Source organism: Phalacrocorax aristotelis, unplaced genomic scaffold, assembly GCF_949628215.1.
Source record: "Phalacrocorax aristotelis unplaced genomic scaffold, bGulAri2.1 scaffold_213, whole genome shotgun sequence".
In the NCBI taxonomy this organism is placed as follows: domain Eukaryota; kingdom Metazoa; phylum Chordata; class Aves; order Suliformes; family Phalacrocoracidae; genus Phalacrocorax; species Phalacrocorax aristotelis.
Genome location: NW_027441387.1, coordinates 21,547 through 38,342, shown reverse-complemented (window position 1 = coordinate 38,342; position 16,796 = coordinate 21,547). Strand labels below are relative to the sequence as shown.

General features: G+C 60.4%; 1 protein-coding gene across 3 annotated transcripts in view; it reads left to right on the top strand.

Moving 5' to 3' along the window:
* BICRA (BRD4 interacting chromatin remodeling complex associated protein) overlaps positions 1–16,796 on the top strand; it is a 35,374-nt gene that overhangs the window by 1,037 nt on the left and 17,541 nt on the right. For 2 of the 3 annotated variants that reach the window (XM_075080597.1, XM_075080601.1), the window contains exons 2-3: positions 397–560; positions 2,092–2,180. In XM_075080597.1, the coding sequence (XP_074936698.1) occupies positions 460–560; positions 2,092–2,180 (190 nt within the window). In that variant the 5' untranslated portion in view covers positions 397–459. Of the gene's footprint in view, positions 1–396; positions 561–2,091; positions 2,181–2,804; positions 2,992–16,796 lie in introns of those variants that run through there. The other variant, XM_075080598.1, reaches the window with a different exon arrangement.

Here is a 16,796-nt window from a genome sequence, read left to right as displayed (position 1 = left end):
TTAGTCATCAGCTGTGTATTTTAAGCAAACACCAAAATAGTGGTGTTTGGGGGTTTCATCTGTTACTACTCTGCCGTGCCAAGCTCCTCTCCGGAGCGAACGCGTCCACATGGGTACCGTACTAATTAATGAGCGCGCCGCGGGATATGATCGATGCTTTTTCTGAAGAAGAGGGGTTTTTACGTAGCCTTGATTGCTGTCAGTGCGGTACCGGTGGGTCGTTTCGCTCTGTTGAAGGATTTTGCCCTAAACGCCGCCGTCCCGGCGAGGTTTTGTGACCCGAGGGAGTGCTGAGCTTGGACAGAAACATCCCAGCCCGTCGCCGCAGCGAAATTCCGTGCAGCTTCTCCTCGCCCCGTCGTACCGGCCGCGCTCAAAGGTGGTTTTTTTTTGCAGTCTGAGGACCGCGTACGTGACTGGTTGTGAAGCCGCCGCTATGAGAGACAAAAAACCTTCCTTATGGCACCGGTGATGCCTCCCGCTTGGAAATCGGCGCCGTGTTTTGAGGGGCCCGCTGCGAGCAGCGTCCTTCGAGGAAAGAAGCTTGTCTCGTCCCATGGGTTAGTGGAATTATCGCTCACGGCGCTTTCCCCCAAGCCTTTGGGGTTTGGCTTTTTTTCTTAAGGTACAGCGTGCTCGATTTGTTTTGGTGCCGCAGGACTGGAGAAAAAAAAAAAAAAAAAGGAGATAGCCGAGTGCAGGGCTTAAATTTTTTTGGTAAGCAATGCTGACGGTGGGGCTCATCTCTTTCCCCTTCCCCCCCCCCCCCCCCCGCCATAAAACAGCCCGGAGTTCGGATCCTCTTCCGGCACCGGCCGTCGGCTCCCGGCGCTGGCGAAGGAGAGCGACGGCGCTGGGCTGGCGCCGCGCTTTTATAGCGTAACGCACCAAAATAACCCCCCCCACCCCCCCCCCGCCGCGAGGTCCCACCCAGGTACAAACAGAACATATATATCCAATTCAAATCCAGCCAATCCAGGGGTATAAACAAAGCCCCAAGCCCGGCCTCTCGGCAGATTAATTACTCGCACTGGTCAATCACATTTAACCCGCCTAATCAGGGCGCAGGCAAAGCGCCTGGCCCTGCCTACCCCTGCCTGCACCCCGCCAATCGCCAGCGCGGCCTCGTCGCCGGCTCAACCAGTTTGTAACTGGGATGTGGAGGACCCTGGGCTGGGCCGGGCGCCGGGCTGCCCGGGCGTGCCGGCGGCGAGGCTTTATCTCAATAAAAATCCAGCCGAAACCTGGCGAATATGTTGGGTTTTTTATCTTCCCCAGCTTGCCGTGAGCAGGGAGCTGTTTTTAAGTGTTGCCTTTCAAGAGCGACGATTTTGAAAAACAGTTTTCCTTTTTGTGAGCGAATACACATAAAAATACCCTTTGTGGGGTTTTAATAAGCGCTTAAAACCCCTGACGTGGGGGGGGGAGGAATCTGGACCTGACTTAAACCACAGGCTGGGACCCGCAGCGGGCCAGGAGTGCCGAGCAAACCCCTGTCCAGTAGGTTATTTTTTTCACCCAGGATTCAGGAATTAGCTGGAAAAATTGATTTTACACAGGTGTAAAATGACCCGTTTTACGGGGGAAAGCCGTTAACTCTGTGACGATGCAAATTGGGGAGGGGGGCGTGTCACAGTCGCCGTCACCCCTTTTGCTCCGTCAGCAATACTTCTGGTGTCCCCCGTGCCTGTTCTTTGTCCAGGTGACGCAGTCCCTGGCGTGTTAAAAGCAGTTGAGAACGTTTTATTGGGCTATTTATCTATAAAATACCAACCTTAGGCAACCCTGATTAAGGCACTGGTTCCTCAGAACTGCCTGTGGGTCTTTGCCAGGCCAGGCTGGGGGGGGTGTTCTCTCCCCACTGTGGCTTTGCTGTACCAAAGCCACGCTTTCGGCAGAACTTCCCCCTAAAAACCCTCTAAAATTAAAGGCTGGCCCGGGGGTTTGATCAATAAAATCATTGATTTGTGTTTAAACACCCTTTTTCCCCCAGGGGGGTTCCCCTGTTGGGGGGGGGGGGGGGGGCTTAGGCCCAGCCTGCCGGCCCTGAGAGGCCCCGCTAACCCCGAGATTTTTCTCCGTTTCATACAGAAACGGGGGCCCGCGCGGGCCAGGACTGGCGAGGATCAGCGCGCCGGTGAGGGCCGTCGGGGAGATCTCCCCCTGGCGTGACTCAGCAGGTATGAGCACCCCCCAGCCGGGAGGAACCGGCAGCCCTGCCTTCCTAGCAAGGCCCCGTTTAGCTAGGCCCATCCTAGCAAGGCCAGGTTCAGCTGGGCCCATCCTGGCAAGGCCAAGTTCAGCTGGGCAAGGCCAGGTTTGGCTAGGCCTGTCACAGCGAGGCCACGTTTGGCTGGGTTCAGCTGGGCTTTTCCTAGTGATGCCAGGTTCAGCTGGGCAAGGCCGGGTTTGGTAGGGTCTGTCCCAGTAAGGCTGGGCTCGGCTAGGCCCATCCTAGCAAAGCTGGGCCCGTCCTGGTGAGGCCAGGTTCAGCTGGGCAAGGCCGGGTACAGCAGGGCCTGTCCTGGATGGGCCGGGTTCCGCAAGGCCTGTCCTAGCAACGCCGTGTTTGGCTGGGCGAGGCCGGGTTCGGCTGGGCCCCTCCTAGCAAGGCCGGGTTGGGCCGGGCCCGTCCCGACGAGGCCGGGTTTAGCTGGGCCCGTCCCAGCAGAGCCGGGCCCGGGGCGCAGCGCGTCCCTCTCGCCGGGCGGGGCGGGGCGGGGGGGAAGGGGGCGTGGCGTATGCAAATGCAGGGCGCGGGGAGGGGGGGCGCGGCGGGGGGGGGGTGCGCGTTAATCGGGGGCCCTGGGGCGGGCGGGGTGTCCCCGCTGCCGCCGCCCCCCCCAGCCCGGCGGCGGCCGGCGCGGGGCGCGGAGGGCGATCAGGCAGCGCGCTGAACCCCTATGTGTCGGTGCCTGGCGGGGTCCTGCCTCCGGAGCCCGTGCGGGGATGTCTGGGAGACCCCGCGCCGACTGCTGCTCAAACATCACGGTGAGTTTCTTACAATGCAGCAATTTCGCTTTAAATCGCTTAACTCCGCTACCTGCGGCGGCGGGAGGGGGGGCGGCTGCCCCCTCCCCGGGCACCGGCCCCGCCGCCGCTCCCCCCCCCGCGCCCCGGCCCCGCCGCCCCCGGGCAGCCTCCCGCTGCGGCGGCTGCGGGTCACGTCTCCGGAATACAATGTACCTCCCCAAAAGGAGACGTCGCCCTCCGGCCCCCCCCCCCCCCCCCGCCCCCTCCATGCACACACTCCCCCCCAAAAGAGGGGGCGCCGACAGCCTTCCCCCCCCCGCCGCCGCCGGGAAGCGCCCTGCTCGTCCCCACCTCCTCCGGGCGAGGGGGGGGGGGGGGGGCGGCTCGGGAGAGGCCGCCGGTTCGCCCTGCCGTGACTCGGTGCTGCTGTCTCGGCCTCTGTGCGCGTCCCCCCCCCCGCCGCTCCCCTCCTCCTCTTCCTCCCGGGGACGAGCCGGGGCCGCCTCGGGATGGCTCTGGGAGCGCCGGCACGGAGGGGAAGCGAAGCCTTTGCAATGTCAGGATTCAAAACCTCCATCGCCGGCGCTTCGCTCAGCCCGGACCCGCCGCCGCGGCCTCCCCCGGTTTGGGAAATGGCAAGCTGCGGAGTGTCTCGGCGCCCCGGTGTGTGGGGGGCAGCGCGCCCCCACGGGGGGGGCCCTGCTGGCCTTGGCCATCCGAGGGGTGCCCTGCGCCCCCTTACAGCCCCCAGGTTTTTTCCCCTCGCTGCGTTAAATAAGGCATTAGTGGAATAAACTACAGTTCGTTGCTCTTCAAATTCTCTTCTAGTTTTCATTTGCTGCTCGCAGCTTAATTTCGGAACGTATTTACCGTTTACGTGTGTGTTTTGGCTTTGCCTTTTTGCGGGAGCGATGCCGGGCGTGTGGTCGTGGTCTTGGTTTCTGTAGTTTTCTCGACACCAGCTCTCCTTCCGGGCTGGTTTTTCCCTCTTCGGTAATTCCGTGTATCCCGCCCGCCGTCCCGTCGGGATCCCTGGTGCCGTCATGGTCCCCGGACGCACCGTTCACCATCGGAACTTTTGTTGTTTGGCTCAAGAGTAGCTGTCAAACGGCGCCTGCGTGTGACCCACGGGGAAACTGAGGCACGGGGGGGGTTCGCCTTTCCCCCCGCACTGCACCGCAGCTGGACCCAATCCCAGGCGCAGCCAAAGCCCGGCGGTGGGTTCGCGGCTGTGGCACCCACCCGGGGCGCCGGGGTGCCGCACTGAGGGGCTCCCGCTTGGCCGCGCCGGGCTCGGCACGCGCGTTCGCCGTGAGGCCATCGGGTTTGCGCCGCTCCCCCATCCCCTGGTGCCTGCGCCGACGCTTCGCTGCTTACATTTGAACGCTAAAATATATCGCTTTTTTTTGGCTGTTGGTTCTTTGACCCGTGAACGTGTGACAGGCACACGTGCTGATCTTCGAGTCATCGTCGTTATTAATTCTAGAACGAGAGGACGAGATGGCGGGGCACCGTTACCCCACGGCTATCCCACACCGCGTGTTGTTTCACCCCCAGCCTAACCGTTGGGGGAAGGATTCCTCCCGAGTCGCGCGGGCAGCCCGTATTTCGCACGCTTCTCCTTCCCAGAATATTTAGCGATTTAGATACCGGGGGAGAAATCCAGCGCCCTGAAAGCGCGCAATAACCGTTCTCTCTCTCTCTCCGGCGATACAATCACCGCGTCCTTTCTTCCTATCGCATTAATAAAAATGAGAGGTGGGGGGAAACCCATCTCCAGGGTCCGGCGCGCGCCGAGGGAATACTTTGCACCAGAAAACGTTCTGGCGACAAGCGAAGCCGGCGTCCGGCGCGGCTCCCATTCTCCCCCGCGCCTTCGCTGGGAATCGCCGCCGATGGGAAGGATCCGCTTCTGCGCCCGGCGCTGCGGGGAAACCCAAAATAACACCCTGTCCCGGGGGGGATTTGGTCCTTAAATATCTCCTGACGCCCTTTTTTTGAGTAGAAAAGAGTATTTCTGGAAGTCTGGAGGGGCGTTTAGAGGGCGGCAGCGTCTTACGTGGAGCTTTCGTGGGTTGTCTTGTGAATGTGCGGGTGAGGCTGGACTCTCAGAGCGCTTTCCTCTTTTTCCTGAGGAGGGGAAAAAACTCGAGGGGAATGATTTGTGACTCGGCATTTCTTTCCCCCGTGTTTTTTCCCCGATGTGAGAGACTTAACGCTAAATTTAAGTCTCTTTAGGAAAGATAAACACTGGAAATACAGCCTCCGAATCGTCACGTTAGCGGAGCAGCGTTTGTCGCGGTAGCAGCTACATCTTGCCCTGTGGTAGAGCGGGGTTTTTGGGTCAAGAAACGAGCAGATTGTGTTAACGTCGGAACACCCAGCTCTAAAACACGGCCGTTGGCCTGCAAGAGGCTTCGTGCTTGGTCTCGCTCCCGCTGCGCTCGCCTCTGACCCTGATTGGGGTACCAAACCAGCGCGGCTGGAAGCCCCTACCTCAATTCCCGGCTCCGGGGAGCTTTGGAGCGATGAGCCGGCAGAACGCAGCCGGCCGATTGCGTTGCCTTCGTTGAGTTCGCCGGCGCTTCTCGCCTAACAGCCCCGTGACGCTAAAAGTTAGCGTAGGCTAGGATTAACCGCCCCGTTGGGGTTAAAAATGGTTCAGATCTCGTAGTGGCGGAGGAGAGGGGAGGCTTTCGGCGTTTTCTGCCGGAATTCACCGGGAAAATAGCGCTGTGCACCAAAACTCTCCGGCGCGAGCCGGGCTCGGGCTGTCCCCCTCGTGAGGGAATCTCGCCGGTGGCACGGGCAGAGCCGGCGATTGCTATGGAGACTGAGCTATCGTTTCATCTCTTGAGGTGGTCCTTCCAGCCCAGGCCTCTTGGCGAAGCCGAGCGGGGAAAGCTTTTGTTCTTCCCGCCCGTTTCGGACCCGCTCCGTGAACAAACGCCGGGCCGCGGCGTCGGGCGAGCGCCTCTTGCCCATCCCGGCGTAAGCAGGCTCCGAGCGCGGCTCCTCCACGTTCCCCCTTGGCGGGGAGTTCGCTTCTTCGAGCGACGGGAGAGCGTTTCTGTTCTGCCGCCGAGCCCGAGGAGGGGTTTCACAAGGCGGCTTGGGGTGAGACTGCTTCTTCCCCTTCCTCCGGAGCCACCGCTTCCCCTTCAGGAGAAGAAGCGGTTCCGTGAGAGGGTGTGCGTGGCATCCCGCACCGCGGCGGCGTGGATTTCTCTCCAATGTTACTATTTAACAGCTGAAATATTTCCAAATCCTCACGCAGGGAGTTAAAGCCGCAGTCGTGCCCGAGCGGTCGCGCGCTCCGTCCCACTCCACGCTTCCCAATCCTCCGAGCCCCGGGCCCTGCGCTCTCCCCTTCTCCCTCCTCGCCTTCTCCGGCAGCAAAGCGACCTGATTTTTGTCAGTTTTATTGCTGACTGGAAGTCAGCCGCGAAAACAAGACTCCTGCGGCCGACGGGAGCAGCCGGGGAGGCTGGGCCGGCTGCAGGCGGAGGCCGAGATCGCTTGAGTTTACATTCAGCGTGTGTTTGGAAGTTGTTTCTGCTGCCGTAAGGAGTAGAAACGTTCGTTGTGGTTTTGACGAGAAGGTCGTGGGTCGGCGCGTGATGAGGCGTTCACCTGCAAAAAGCTGTTGGTTTTACGGCTCGTTTCGGACACGGATTTCTGAGGAAAATGCTGTGGAGTTGTTGGAGAACTTAAGAAAACTGTCAATGTTTATTTTGTTATCAGTCGTCATTAAAAGTGAAGGCTTTTGAGCCAGCCTGGAAGGGGTTCGGACCCATTTCCTGCGAGGACTGTGTGTAGCTGAGTGTATTTCTCCGATTTCTCGTCCGTCTTTCCCAAATCTGCTCCCCAAACTCCCACCCCGGCACCCCGCTGTCACGTGAACTGGCCTCGCGTCCGCTGTCGGAGGCGCGGGACTCGTCGCTCCGCGTGGCGGCTCCGGGGACGACCTGCCTTCGCGCCGGCTCCCCCTCGGCCCTGTGTCCGAGCGCTGCCGCACCTTCCCCCCCCCACCCCGGTAGGAGAACAACCTTTACATCCAACAAAACCGTGAGCCGTTCACTGGACGTCAGGACTAAAAGGCGGGCCAAAACGCCCCGCGACGGCCGCTCGCTGTCGAGGGAAACCGGGAGTGGCGTTTCCCGGTTGGGAAGCGTTCGCCGAGCTCCTTGCCCACGTCCTCTTCTCCCCCCGCCCTCCGGCCCTGGGAAGTTTCCCCCCTCCTTCCCCAAAAAAGCGAGCTCTTTGCCTCCCATTGTATTTCTCCTCCTCCTCCCGCTGCGGTCGAGGGAATGCGAGTCTGGAAATGATTTCGAGAGAGAGAGAAAAAAAAAAAAAAAAGCTCCGAGTCAATCCTGCGTCGCACAGGGGGAGGGGAGGGCAGCCCGGGACGGTGCGAGTCCCCGCTGCCGCGAGGAAAAGGCTTCCCCGAGCCCGGAACGGGACGTTTCCCGTCGCCGCTGCGGGCTTGTCTCGTCCCTCCCGCCCGCGCGAAGTCAAGAGTTGTCCTGGCCGTGAAACCAGGTCGATGCTGAATGAGTTACGGGGACGCGGGACAGGCGGAGAGGCGGCTTGGGTGGATTTAATCGGTTTTTGAGTAACGCTCAACCTCCAAACCGTACGCAAATGGTTTTACTTTGGTTTTAACGGTCCTCCTGCAGGAAGAAACGTCCAAGGTTGCTCTTGAGCGGCCCGCACCTGCAGCTGCCCTCCGCTTGCACCTCGGGGCAGCCGAAGCCTTTTCCTTTCCGTAGCTTTTTTTAAGCAGAAATCCCTGAAGGAAGGAGGGCGGACTTTGGTTCCTCGGGGGCAGGGGCTGACCGGCTGTCGGCGTCCCAGCCCTGTGGGACGGCGGAGCGGGGACGCCGCTCCTGCTGCGCCCATCCCGAGGGCTGGAAATGAACCAGAAGCTTCTCAAACCACGCCCCCCAGCAGGTTCCTGCTGCGAGATGTTCGTCTCACCCCCGAGAAATATAGAGGGGGAAAAAGCGCCCTGAAACCCCTTGGTGACCGGGCCGGCGCTCCGACTTCAGGGCGAGTTGGAAACCTAAATTCCTGGTGGCCGGGCTTTTAAAAGCGCCGTCATCTCTAAAATGGGTCTAACGTTACCGGTGCGCTCGCGGCGCGGGGGGAGTTAGAGTTCGGGTCGCCGCGAGACGCCACAGGCGCTTTCACGCTCCGTATCTCCGAGGCGTTTGGCGCAGGGAGCAGCCGCTTCCCCCCGGTTCCTGCAAACTCCGGCGCCGTAGGAGAACGGCGACGGGCAAAGGCGATTAGAACGTGTTCCTTTTACTGCTGGGTTTGTTTCTGGAGACTCACCTGGAACACGACGCCCCTCACTCGGTGCGTCGCAAAACCTGCGATTTAACTCGCGGCTGCCGCAGCCTGTAACAGAACTGCTGAAACCATCAGCCCGGCTGCTCTGGCTCCGAGCAAGCGCCAATCCCCGGAATATTTTTGGTACGGGAACAGCAGAAAACGTTACCGGCACCGAGGGCCGGAGCGTGCGTGTGGATTAAGCTGCGCGGGGAGCTGGTTTATGCGCCCCCTCTTCCGAGACCCGCTTGTTTGTGTGTAGGGCAGCGCCCACCACCAAGGATGGGCTAGGCCGGTTAATTTTAGGGCTCAGATCCTTTTAACTGGGAAATTTTAAGTATCCTTCTCTGTCCTCTTGTAGAATGAGGTGCTCGGTGTGTTCAAACTCTCCCTCTGCGCCGCGAGAGCCGCTGCTTTTCCTTACGGAGTTCCGTTCCCAACCCTTCCGTTGAAAATAAGGGTCTTTCCAATCCTCGTATCACCCGTTTTCCCCAAGAAGGGAAAATTCGGGTTCCCCTTGACGGAGACGGCCCGGCTAAACGCGCTCAAACAGCGCGGGTCGCTTTTGATGGCAGCTGGACGAGCGACACGTACGGCGGAGGCTACGACGTGCCTCCCGGGCGCTACGGTTGCGGTAGAAAAATCAGCCGGGATGGCGATCTGGTGAAGGAGCCGAAAAAACGCCTGATCCCCGCGCGCCGAGGGCAGCTCCCCCCCTGCGGACGTGTATCCCTAAGGCCGCGCGGGGAGGACGGATCGCGTTTGCTCACCGTGCCTCGTTGGCTGCCACGTGGCAATCGGCAGCGGGCCTGGTAACCCGTGCCCTCCCAGAGCGCGGCCGGAGCTCTTCGCGCTCGGGTACGCCCAGAGCTTGGCTTAGCGCTTTAAACTCCACATAAAGCCGGGGACCGGGCTTAGGGTCCCTTCCGGCGCCGAGGAGCAGCACCCGATCTATTCCTGGTCTCCTCGTTACATGTTTCAACGCTCCGGAGCAAAACGAGGCTCGCACTGCTCCTCTTTTACCTCCTTATTTTCTGTTATTAATCGAAAAAAAGCATTTAAAGGCGCCTCGGCTGGTGCGGTGGCGCGGCGAGCTGTGGTGTGGGTGTTCGGAGTGGCGAGGTTTGCCTTCTTTAAGGGGGTCAGTTCTGCATCCCCCCGGCCCCGTATCCATGACAGCACGCTGCATCCTCGGCGCTCGCAGCCTAAATAATCCACTCGCTCCTCTCGCAGACAGAGATTAACATCGAGGGGAAACGACGTCCTATCGCGCAATCTTGGCTTTGAGGGTTTTAAGGCGTTCCGGAAGCCCAGAACGCTGGGGTTTGGGTGTTGGTTTTGAGCACAGACGGCGGCACCGGAGCGCCTGGATTTCTGGTTCCCACTCGGATTCCGTCTTGGCTTTTCACCCTGGCTCCTTAACGCTTCAAACAGACCCGTTGGCGTTCAGAGCCCCGCTCTTCTGGCGGTCCGTTCGTCAGGTTACCGGGCAGCTGCCGTAACAATCCACCTGGTTTTGCCCCTTACGGCACGACTGCGCAAAGCGGATCCGTTCCGTGCGTCGCCTCCCACCCGTAGTCGGCGCGGGGTCGCTCAAAACAAGAGGTTAGCGAAGCACGAGCGCTCTCCTCCCGCCCCTCGGTGCGGCGGGGTCACGGCCGCGCGGTGGGGAGGCTTATCCGTGCGAGGCGGGCTGTGGACGTTAGCAAAGCCGCCGACACAGTCTCCCGCAGCACCCTCCCAGAGAAGCTGGCGGCTCATGGCTTGGGCGGGTGGACCCTTCGCTGGGTAAAAACTGGCTGGACGGCCGAGCCCAGAGTTGTGGTGACGGAGCCGAATCCAGCTGGAGGCCGGTCACAGCGGGGTTCCCCAGGGCTCGGTGTTGGGGCCGGTCTTGTTTAATGTCTTTATTGATGATCTGGATGAGGGGATCGAGGGCACTCTCAGTGACTTTGCAGATGACACCAAGCTGGGTGGGAGTGTTGATCTGCTTGAGGGCAGGAAGGCCCTACAGAGGGACCTGGACAGGCTGGATCGATGGGCCGAGGCCAGTTGTGTGAGGTTTAACAAGGCCAAGGGCCGGGTCCTGCCCTTGGGTCACACCGACCCCAGGCAGCGCCCCAGGCCTGGGGCAGAGGGGCTGGGAAGTGCCCGGCGGAGAAGGCCCTGGGGGTGCTGGCTGACAGCCGGCTGGGCATGAGCCAGCAGTGCCCAGGTGGCCAAGGAGGCCACCAGCCCCGGGGCTTGTGTCAGCACTGGTGTGGCCAGCAGGAGCCGGGATGGGGCCCCTGTGCTCGGCACTGGGGAGGCCACACCTCGAATGCTGGGCTCAGGTTTGGGCCCCTCGGGACAAGAAGGCCCTTGAGGGGCTGGAGCGTGTCCAGAGAAGGGCAGCGGGGCTGGGGCAGGGTCTGGAGCACAAGTGTGCTGGGGGGCGGCTGAGGGGGCTGGGGGGGTTTAGCCTGGAGAAGGGGAGGCTGAGGGGAGCCCTTCTCGCTCTCTCCAGCTGCCTGAGGGGGCTGGAGTGAGGGGGGGGTTGGTCTCTGCTCCCAAGGAACAAGCAATGGGACAAGAGGAAATGGCCTCCAGTTGCGTTGGGGAGGTTTAGGTTGGAGATTAGGAAAAACGCCTTCACCAAAACAGCGGTCAGGCCCTGGCAGAGGCTGCCCAGGGAGGTGGGGGAGTCACCATCCCTGGGGGTATTTAGAAGACGTGTAGACGCGGCACTTGGGGACACGGTTTAGGAGACCTGGGGGTGTTGGGTTGGCCGTTGGACTCGATGATCCGAGAAGTCTTTTCGAGCCTTAATTATTCTACAAAGATTCCTCAGAAAACCAAGGGAAGGCTGGGGCTGCTCCCGGGTGGGTCCAAAGCCTGTTAATATTTCCAGCTAAGGAACAGCGGTAACACGAACCTCAACCCGGAGAGGTGCGTGCTCCGAGCGGTGGGTTTTTGCGTACATTGTGGGTTAAAAACCGACGTTTTAATTTCATCCAGAGCGGCCGCGGAGGCTGCGCGGAGCCCTGGTTACCCCGTCTGTGCTGGCGTGTACGTCGGGCCTCCTTCACCCCTTCCCTTGTTATCCAAGCGGCCCGTTAGCATCCAACGCTACCCCAAAGAGAGCTTCCCCGGCTCGAGGGGGGCCGAGCCTTACCCTCCCGTCCGCCGGCGGCTGCCCCGTAGGTACAGTCGGAGGAGGATTTACAGAATCACCTGGGCCGAGGCGGCGGAAGGCGTGCGCCGAACGGGGACAGTGAGGTGAGGGAATCATTGGGAGGGGGGCGAAAACACCGATTCCAAGTTGATCTGTTAAAAATAGACATTGGTGGTTGGTATGTTCAGAATCTGGGCCGTTGCCTTTTCTAAGTTGCTGGTAGGAAAAGGGAAAAAAAAAACCTGTTTGTGTTTCAAATATTTATTAGTGCTGCAAAAATAACCCGTATGGGGTTTAGTTTCTGTTTCGGGGGTTTGTGCGCTTAAAAACGTGAGCCACCGGATGGATTTCCGGAGGAATCCTTTCCTTCAGTCCCTTTCGGTGGGGAAAGCACGGCATTCCCGCAGGTCCTCCGCATTGAAATGGAGATTTCCTCTGGTCCCCCAGGCAGGATTCTTGCAGACTCTGCAAATCCTGCCGTGCGGTGCCCTACGGGGAAATTATCATTTCCAGCTTTCTCCCCCGGAAGACGCTTTAGTTGGGGTGGGGTGGGGGGTTGCCCTCCTCTCCCGCCCAGCACACCTTTTATTTTGCGTAAGAGATAAATCTGCCGGGACGACGGAAAAAGAGGATGGCAGCGGCGAAATAGGGGCTGGTGCCTTTTTCATCCGCCTGCTTGTAATTCCCGTCGTTATACAATTGATGAACGCACCTCGGGCTGTCAAAAAATGGGTGGTTTAATATTTTTCTCCCCCCACCCCGTTTCTGGAGTATAAGCTGCGTGTCCTCAGAGCAGGAAGAAGTCCAAAAGTTTGATTAAACGGGGATGCGAAGGTAAAATAGGGGTTTCCTCGGGGTTTCGGCCCCGATGGCGGACCCTGAGCCCGCTGTAGGGCATCGGGCGGGGCGGCAGCCGCGTCTTACTGTCACCGTCAGGGTTTGGCAGTTCCCCTCCAGCTCGGGTTTACCCTGACGCGAATGAAAACGCCTCTGTTTCGGTAAAGCCCCGAGCGCGACGTCCCTCGGCGAGAGGAGCTCGACGTCGGAGAGGCTTTCCGAGGGTCGCGGGGGTAGTTCGGCCGCTGGTGCTGGAGCCGAACAAAAACCTTAAAACCAACCGATTCAGGGAACGAGGCGCCTCGTCGGGCTCACGTAGATTTAGCGAGTCGTTGTCCCCGTCGCCTTGTTCCGCCGTTCCCTTGGGAGGTTGGCAGTAAATTAACTCTCGATGCGGTGAAAGCGAGCGCTGAGGAGATCCTCGGTACTTCCCTGCCTGCCCTCGTTTTACATAAATTCGCCCGCAAGTGGGTCTGGGCGTCCTCTGCCCCCCCCATCCCTTCTCAATTCGGTTTCTCCTCCCTGGAAAAACCCCTCGCGCGCGAGAGTGTCGCCAAAGCTCTCGGGGACCCCGCTCTGCCAGCGGCTTCGCACCTGTTTTTATCGCTGACCTCAGTAAGGGGAAGCCGGGGGAAACCGAAGGCGTAAAAGCAAACGTTAATCAAACCTAAAAACTGAAAAGAAAACACATAATTGGTGTTGAGGGTATAAACTTTGCGCGCGGGGTGTAATTTGATCGTCCTCTGCGGTAAGAGCGCGAAGCGCGGAGGGGATCAAAGGGACCCTGTCGGGAAGGAAAAAGCGCTCGCTCGATACGGGCACGGCCTTCCGCAGTGACGGGGCGGCGCGAGGCTCCAAACTCACCCCCTCGCAGGGCGCCTCGTTCCCCAGGTCGGGTGAACGAGGCGTAACTACCGCCGCCGCGGCCCCTTGGTTTAACACCGCTTCCGCGCGGCGTGTGAGGCAACGGGGGACCCCGGCCTGTTGTCAGTATTTCCTTCCGTGCTCTTCCTCGCTCGTTTTCTGGTTCCACGCATCCCTTGTGCGCCCCCGTCCTCTCTCCCCGTAAGCTGAGTGATGCTGGCCTTGGGGGGAAGCAACGAACCTCGCAAGAGCCCTTAATCACGGCTCGTTTCAGAAAGCCGGAGCAGAAGCGCTCTGCCTTGTTAGACGGGGAGCTTCAGCGAAGCTCGTGGGACCCGGATCTCACACACACATCTCCGTGTTTTACCTCATCCGTCTTTAAATTGTGACTTATCTCGCTTAGCCTGGTAAACTTCCCAAGGCCTGTTTTTTCCCCCTGGGCCATAAACGCACCGCGAAATACGACAGCTTTTGGGGGCTGGAGGTCGCCGTGTGCGCCCGTACGTCTCGGCGGGCCGCAGGCGGCGTCGCACACCGGCGGGAGACCTCCCTTCCCGTCCCCCCTCCCGCAGCAGCCGGGGCTCGTCGTAAGAAATAGGCATTTAACCAAAAGCGGCCGCTTTGCTCAGGCCCTCCCGGACGCGTTCCCTGCGGAGGTTCGCCGCAGCTCTGGCAAAACCCCCCCCAAACCACCGTCGCTGGCGTGTTCTCGTGTTTGCAGGTCGTCGCGCGGAGCCGCTTTGTGCTCGGCGTTGTCGGTATCCGTCGCGGCGCCGGTATTTATTGTCTCGAAGCGGAGGTGAAACGCGGGGAAGCCGAATGCTCCGGCCGCGAAAGCACAGAGGTGCCGCGTCCAGCCCCTCGGAGGATGCTGCGCCGTCTCGGCCCGGCCCGCAGGCCAGCCCAGGGATTGCTTGTGTCCAGCTTTTTGTCTTTTTTTGAGGCTTTTTTCAGCCGCCGGTGAGGCTGTAAAGGAAGAAGAAGGGAAAAGTCTTCCTGCTTAGACAGCCTGTTAATTTTTGGCATGGAAAACGAGGAGGAAAACGCGTTTCCAGTGATTTTTGTCAACCGTTTTTTCAGCCAATGCTCTGAAAGCGCTGAGCGAGGGCTCTGAGCTGAAGCGGGCTCGCCTGGCTTTAGTTACGCTCTGTCCTAGGCTGGTTTCCCAGCGCCGTGGCCGAGGGCTCGCGGCTCCCCGTCGGTTCTTCCGCTGTGCCTGGCTCGGCGGGGGTAGCCATTGCTCGTGCCTCCCTTCGCAACGCGTTTCTATCCCCTTCTCACGACTGCCGCTCCTGAGGAGGACGGGACCTTTTTTCACCCTAAAACTGTGACCTGACTCGCTCTTGGGCTTGGGAGCCCGTTTCCCCCGAGCCTTGCAAAGGTAATTCGCAGCTTGAAGGCGACGGCAGCTCTGTTTTGGTGCCAGCCCCGGTGATTTACCAGCGCCGGGGGTGGCGTGGGGCCGGCAGCCTCCCACACCTCCTCATCTTTGGGTGGTCAGGGCATCCTCAGCTTTCCGGAGAGTTATCTCAAACGATGCGGACGTCGTACAAAACGTACCCGAATCGTTATCTCTAATTACAAAGGGAAGCCAAGTCACAAGAGGAATAATGATTATAGTGTCTTAAATACAATAAACCAAAGAATAATTAACGATTAAGGAGCGGGCTACAGACAGGACTCCGCAGGGCCCCCACCGCCTTTGGTTCTTGCCTCCCTCGGGCGCGGGGCAGCCTCGGCTCAACCGTGCCGGCGACCCCTCCGCCAAGCCCCCCTCGCCTCGAGCTCCCCCGCCTCGTCCTTTGGCAGGCGGGACCCCCCCGGCTGCGGTGGGGACGAGGCCGGTCAGACCAAAAGCCGGGCTCTGCGGCCCGCGCCGAGGGAAGCAACCCCCAGGGCTGCCGGGCGAGGCCGGGCAGATCTTACCCACCGAAACCCAGAAGTTTGGGCACATGCGAGGAGGAAACGTCGCTTCAGAGACAGCGAAGGCTCTTTTCTTTCCTCTTTGCAAACGGCGGGCTGGAAATACTAAACCCTCTTCCCCTTTTGTGGGCGGCCTTGCTCCGCAGGGCCTGCTCGGCCGCGCCGGCTTCTCCCCTCGCTGCGGTTCCTTTTCCTGATGAGACCTCACCAGGACGATCCAGGGACGGGGGCCACGGCTTTCCTCCACTGCAGGAGAAGGAAAACTGCTTGTAAGCGCTTCCAAACAGTCTTTTCCGTCTCCTTTTCAAGAGCTTCCCGGGACGTAAAGTTCGGTGTTTCCCTTCCCGCTCCATTTACGCCGGCGAAAGGCTTTTCCTCGCGTCGCCCCGCCGTTGCCGGCATTCGCGAGCGCGTGAGGTCTAAAAATAGGCTGACGTCGAGCGTTATCGTGTAATAAAATCAAGTCGGGGCTACTGCCGGCGCGGAGCGGAGCGAGGATCCGCCGTCGGCTCGGCACGCGGAGCGCAGCCGTTACGGAAACGCCCCGGCTTTTGCCAAAAATACGTTCTTCGGCGTTCTCCTCAACAAACCGGGGGGAACCGCCCGGAAGCAAAATGGGGCTGCGGAACGTCTTTGCGCGGTAGAAACTCTCCTCCTCGCCTTTTGCCGTGTTTTTCACAGGGCGGTTTGGCTTTTTGGCCGGCGGCGTGCTGCCAAGCGCCGCCGTTCCCGGCCGCTCCCCGCCCCGCTTTTGGTCTGGGGCGATGTAATTTTTAGCGTGGAAGATGAAAACGCCTGCGGGATGGCAGCGCTGAAGGCTGTTTGCCTCCCTCTCGTCGCGCTGGACTTCACCAGGCCCCTGTAAACGGACGGAAAAGGACGCGACCGCAGGTGGCTCGTCGGCTTTAGCGACAGCGCCGCGTCCTTCGCCGGCTCCCGTTTACTTTATTTCTTTTTAAAAGAGCGAGCGAGCGCAGTGGCGCCCACCTACGCGCGCGTCGTGCCCGAAACCTTCCCCAAAGGTCCGTTTGCGGTGTCGGGGTGGGATCAAACACTTAAAACAACTTTGTGGGAAGGGAGTCGCAGCGGGGTCTGCCCGGAACACCCTGCCTCGCCAGGCAGCGCCGCTCCGCACGTCCTGCCGACACCGACCGCGGTTTTCCCATCAACGGCGCGGCGCCCTCGTATTTCCTACGTACGGCTGCGCCTTCCGCGGCGCTCCGGCGAGCTCGGGGAAGGGGGTTCCCCCGCGGACGCCCCCCACCCCCCCCCACCCCCCGCGCCGATCCCGATGCCTTTCCCGGTCGCAGGTTTGATTTTCACGGCGGAGGAAAGGTCCGAAAGGCCGGGATCGTGGAGAGCTGGGCCAGGTCTGCCGCGGGAATGGGCCAGGGGCTCTGGACTTCTTTCCTCGAGCCCCGTTTGCTGAATCACACAGTCTCTTCGTCCAAAGGTTCCGTAAATATATCTGTGTTGGAGGGACTGTGGAAACGGACTCTGCCTCGACAGCGGCGTCACTGCCATGGCTTGGACGTGAAATAATGTTAGGAAGTGCTTACGCTGCCCTTCTTGGGGTGGTTTGTTTCATTTTTTGAAGCATTTTAGATCCCCAAACTTCTCTCGGCTTGCAGCTTTTCAGCCCTGCGCCGCTTCCTCGCAGGACGAGGCCGGGATTAAACGTTGTGAAGACTTCAAGTCCTCGCTGGCTGTG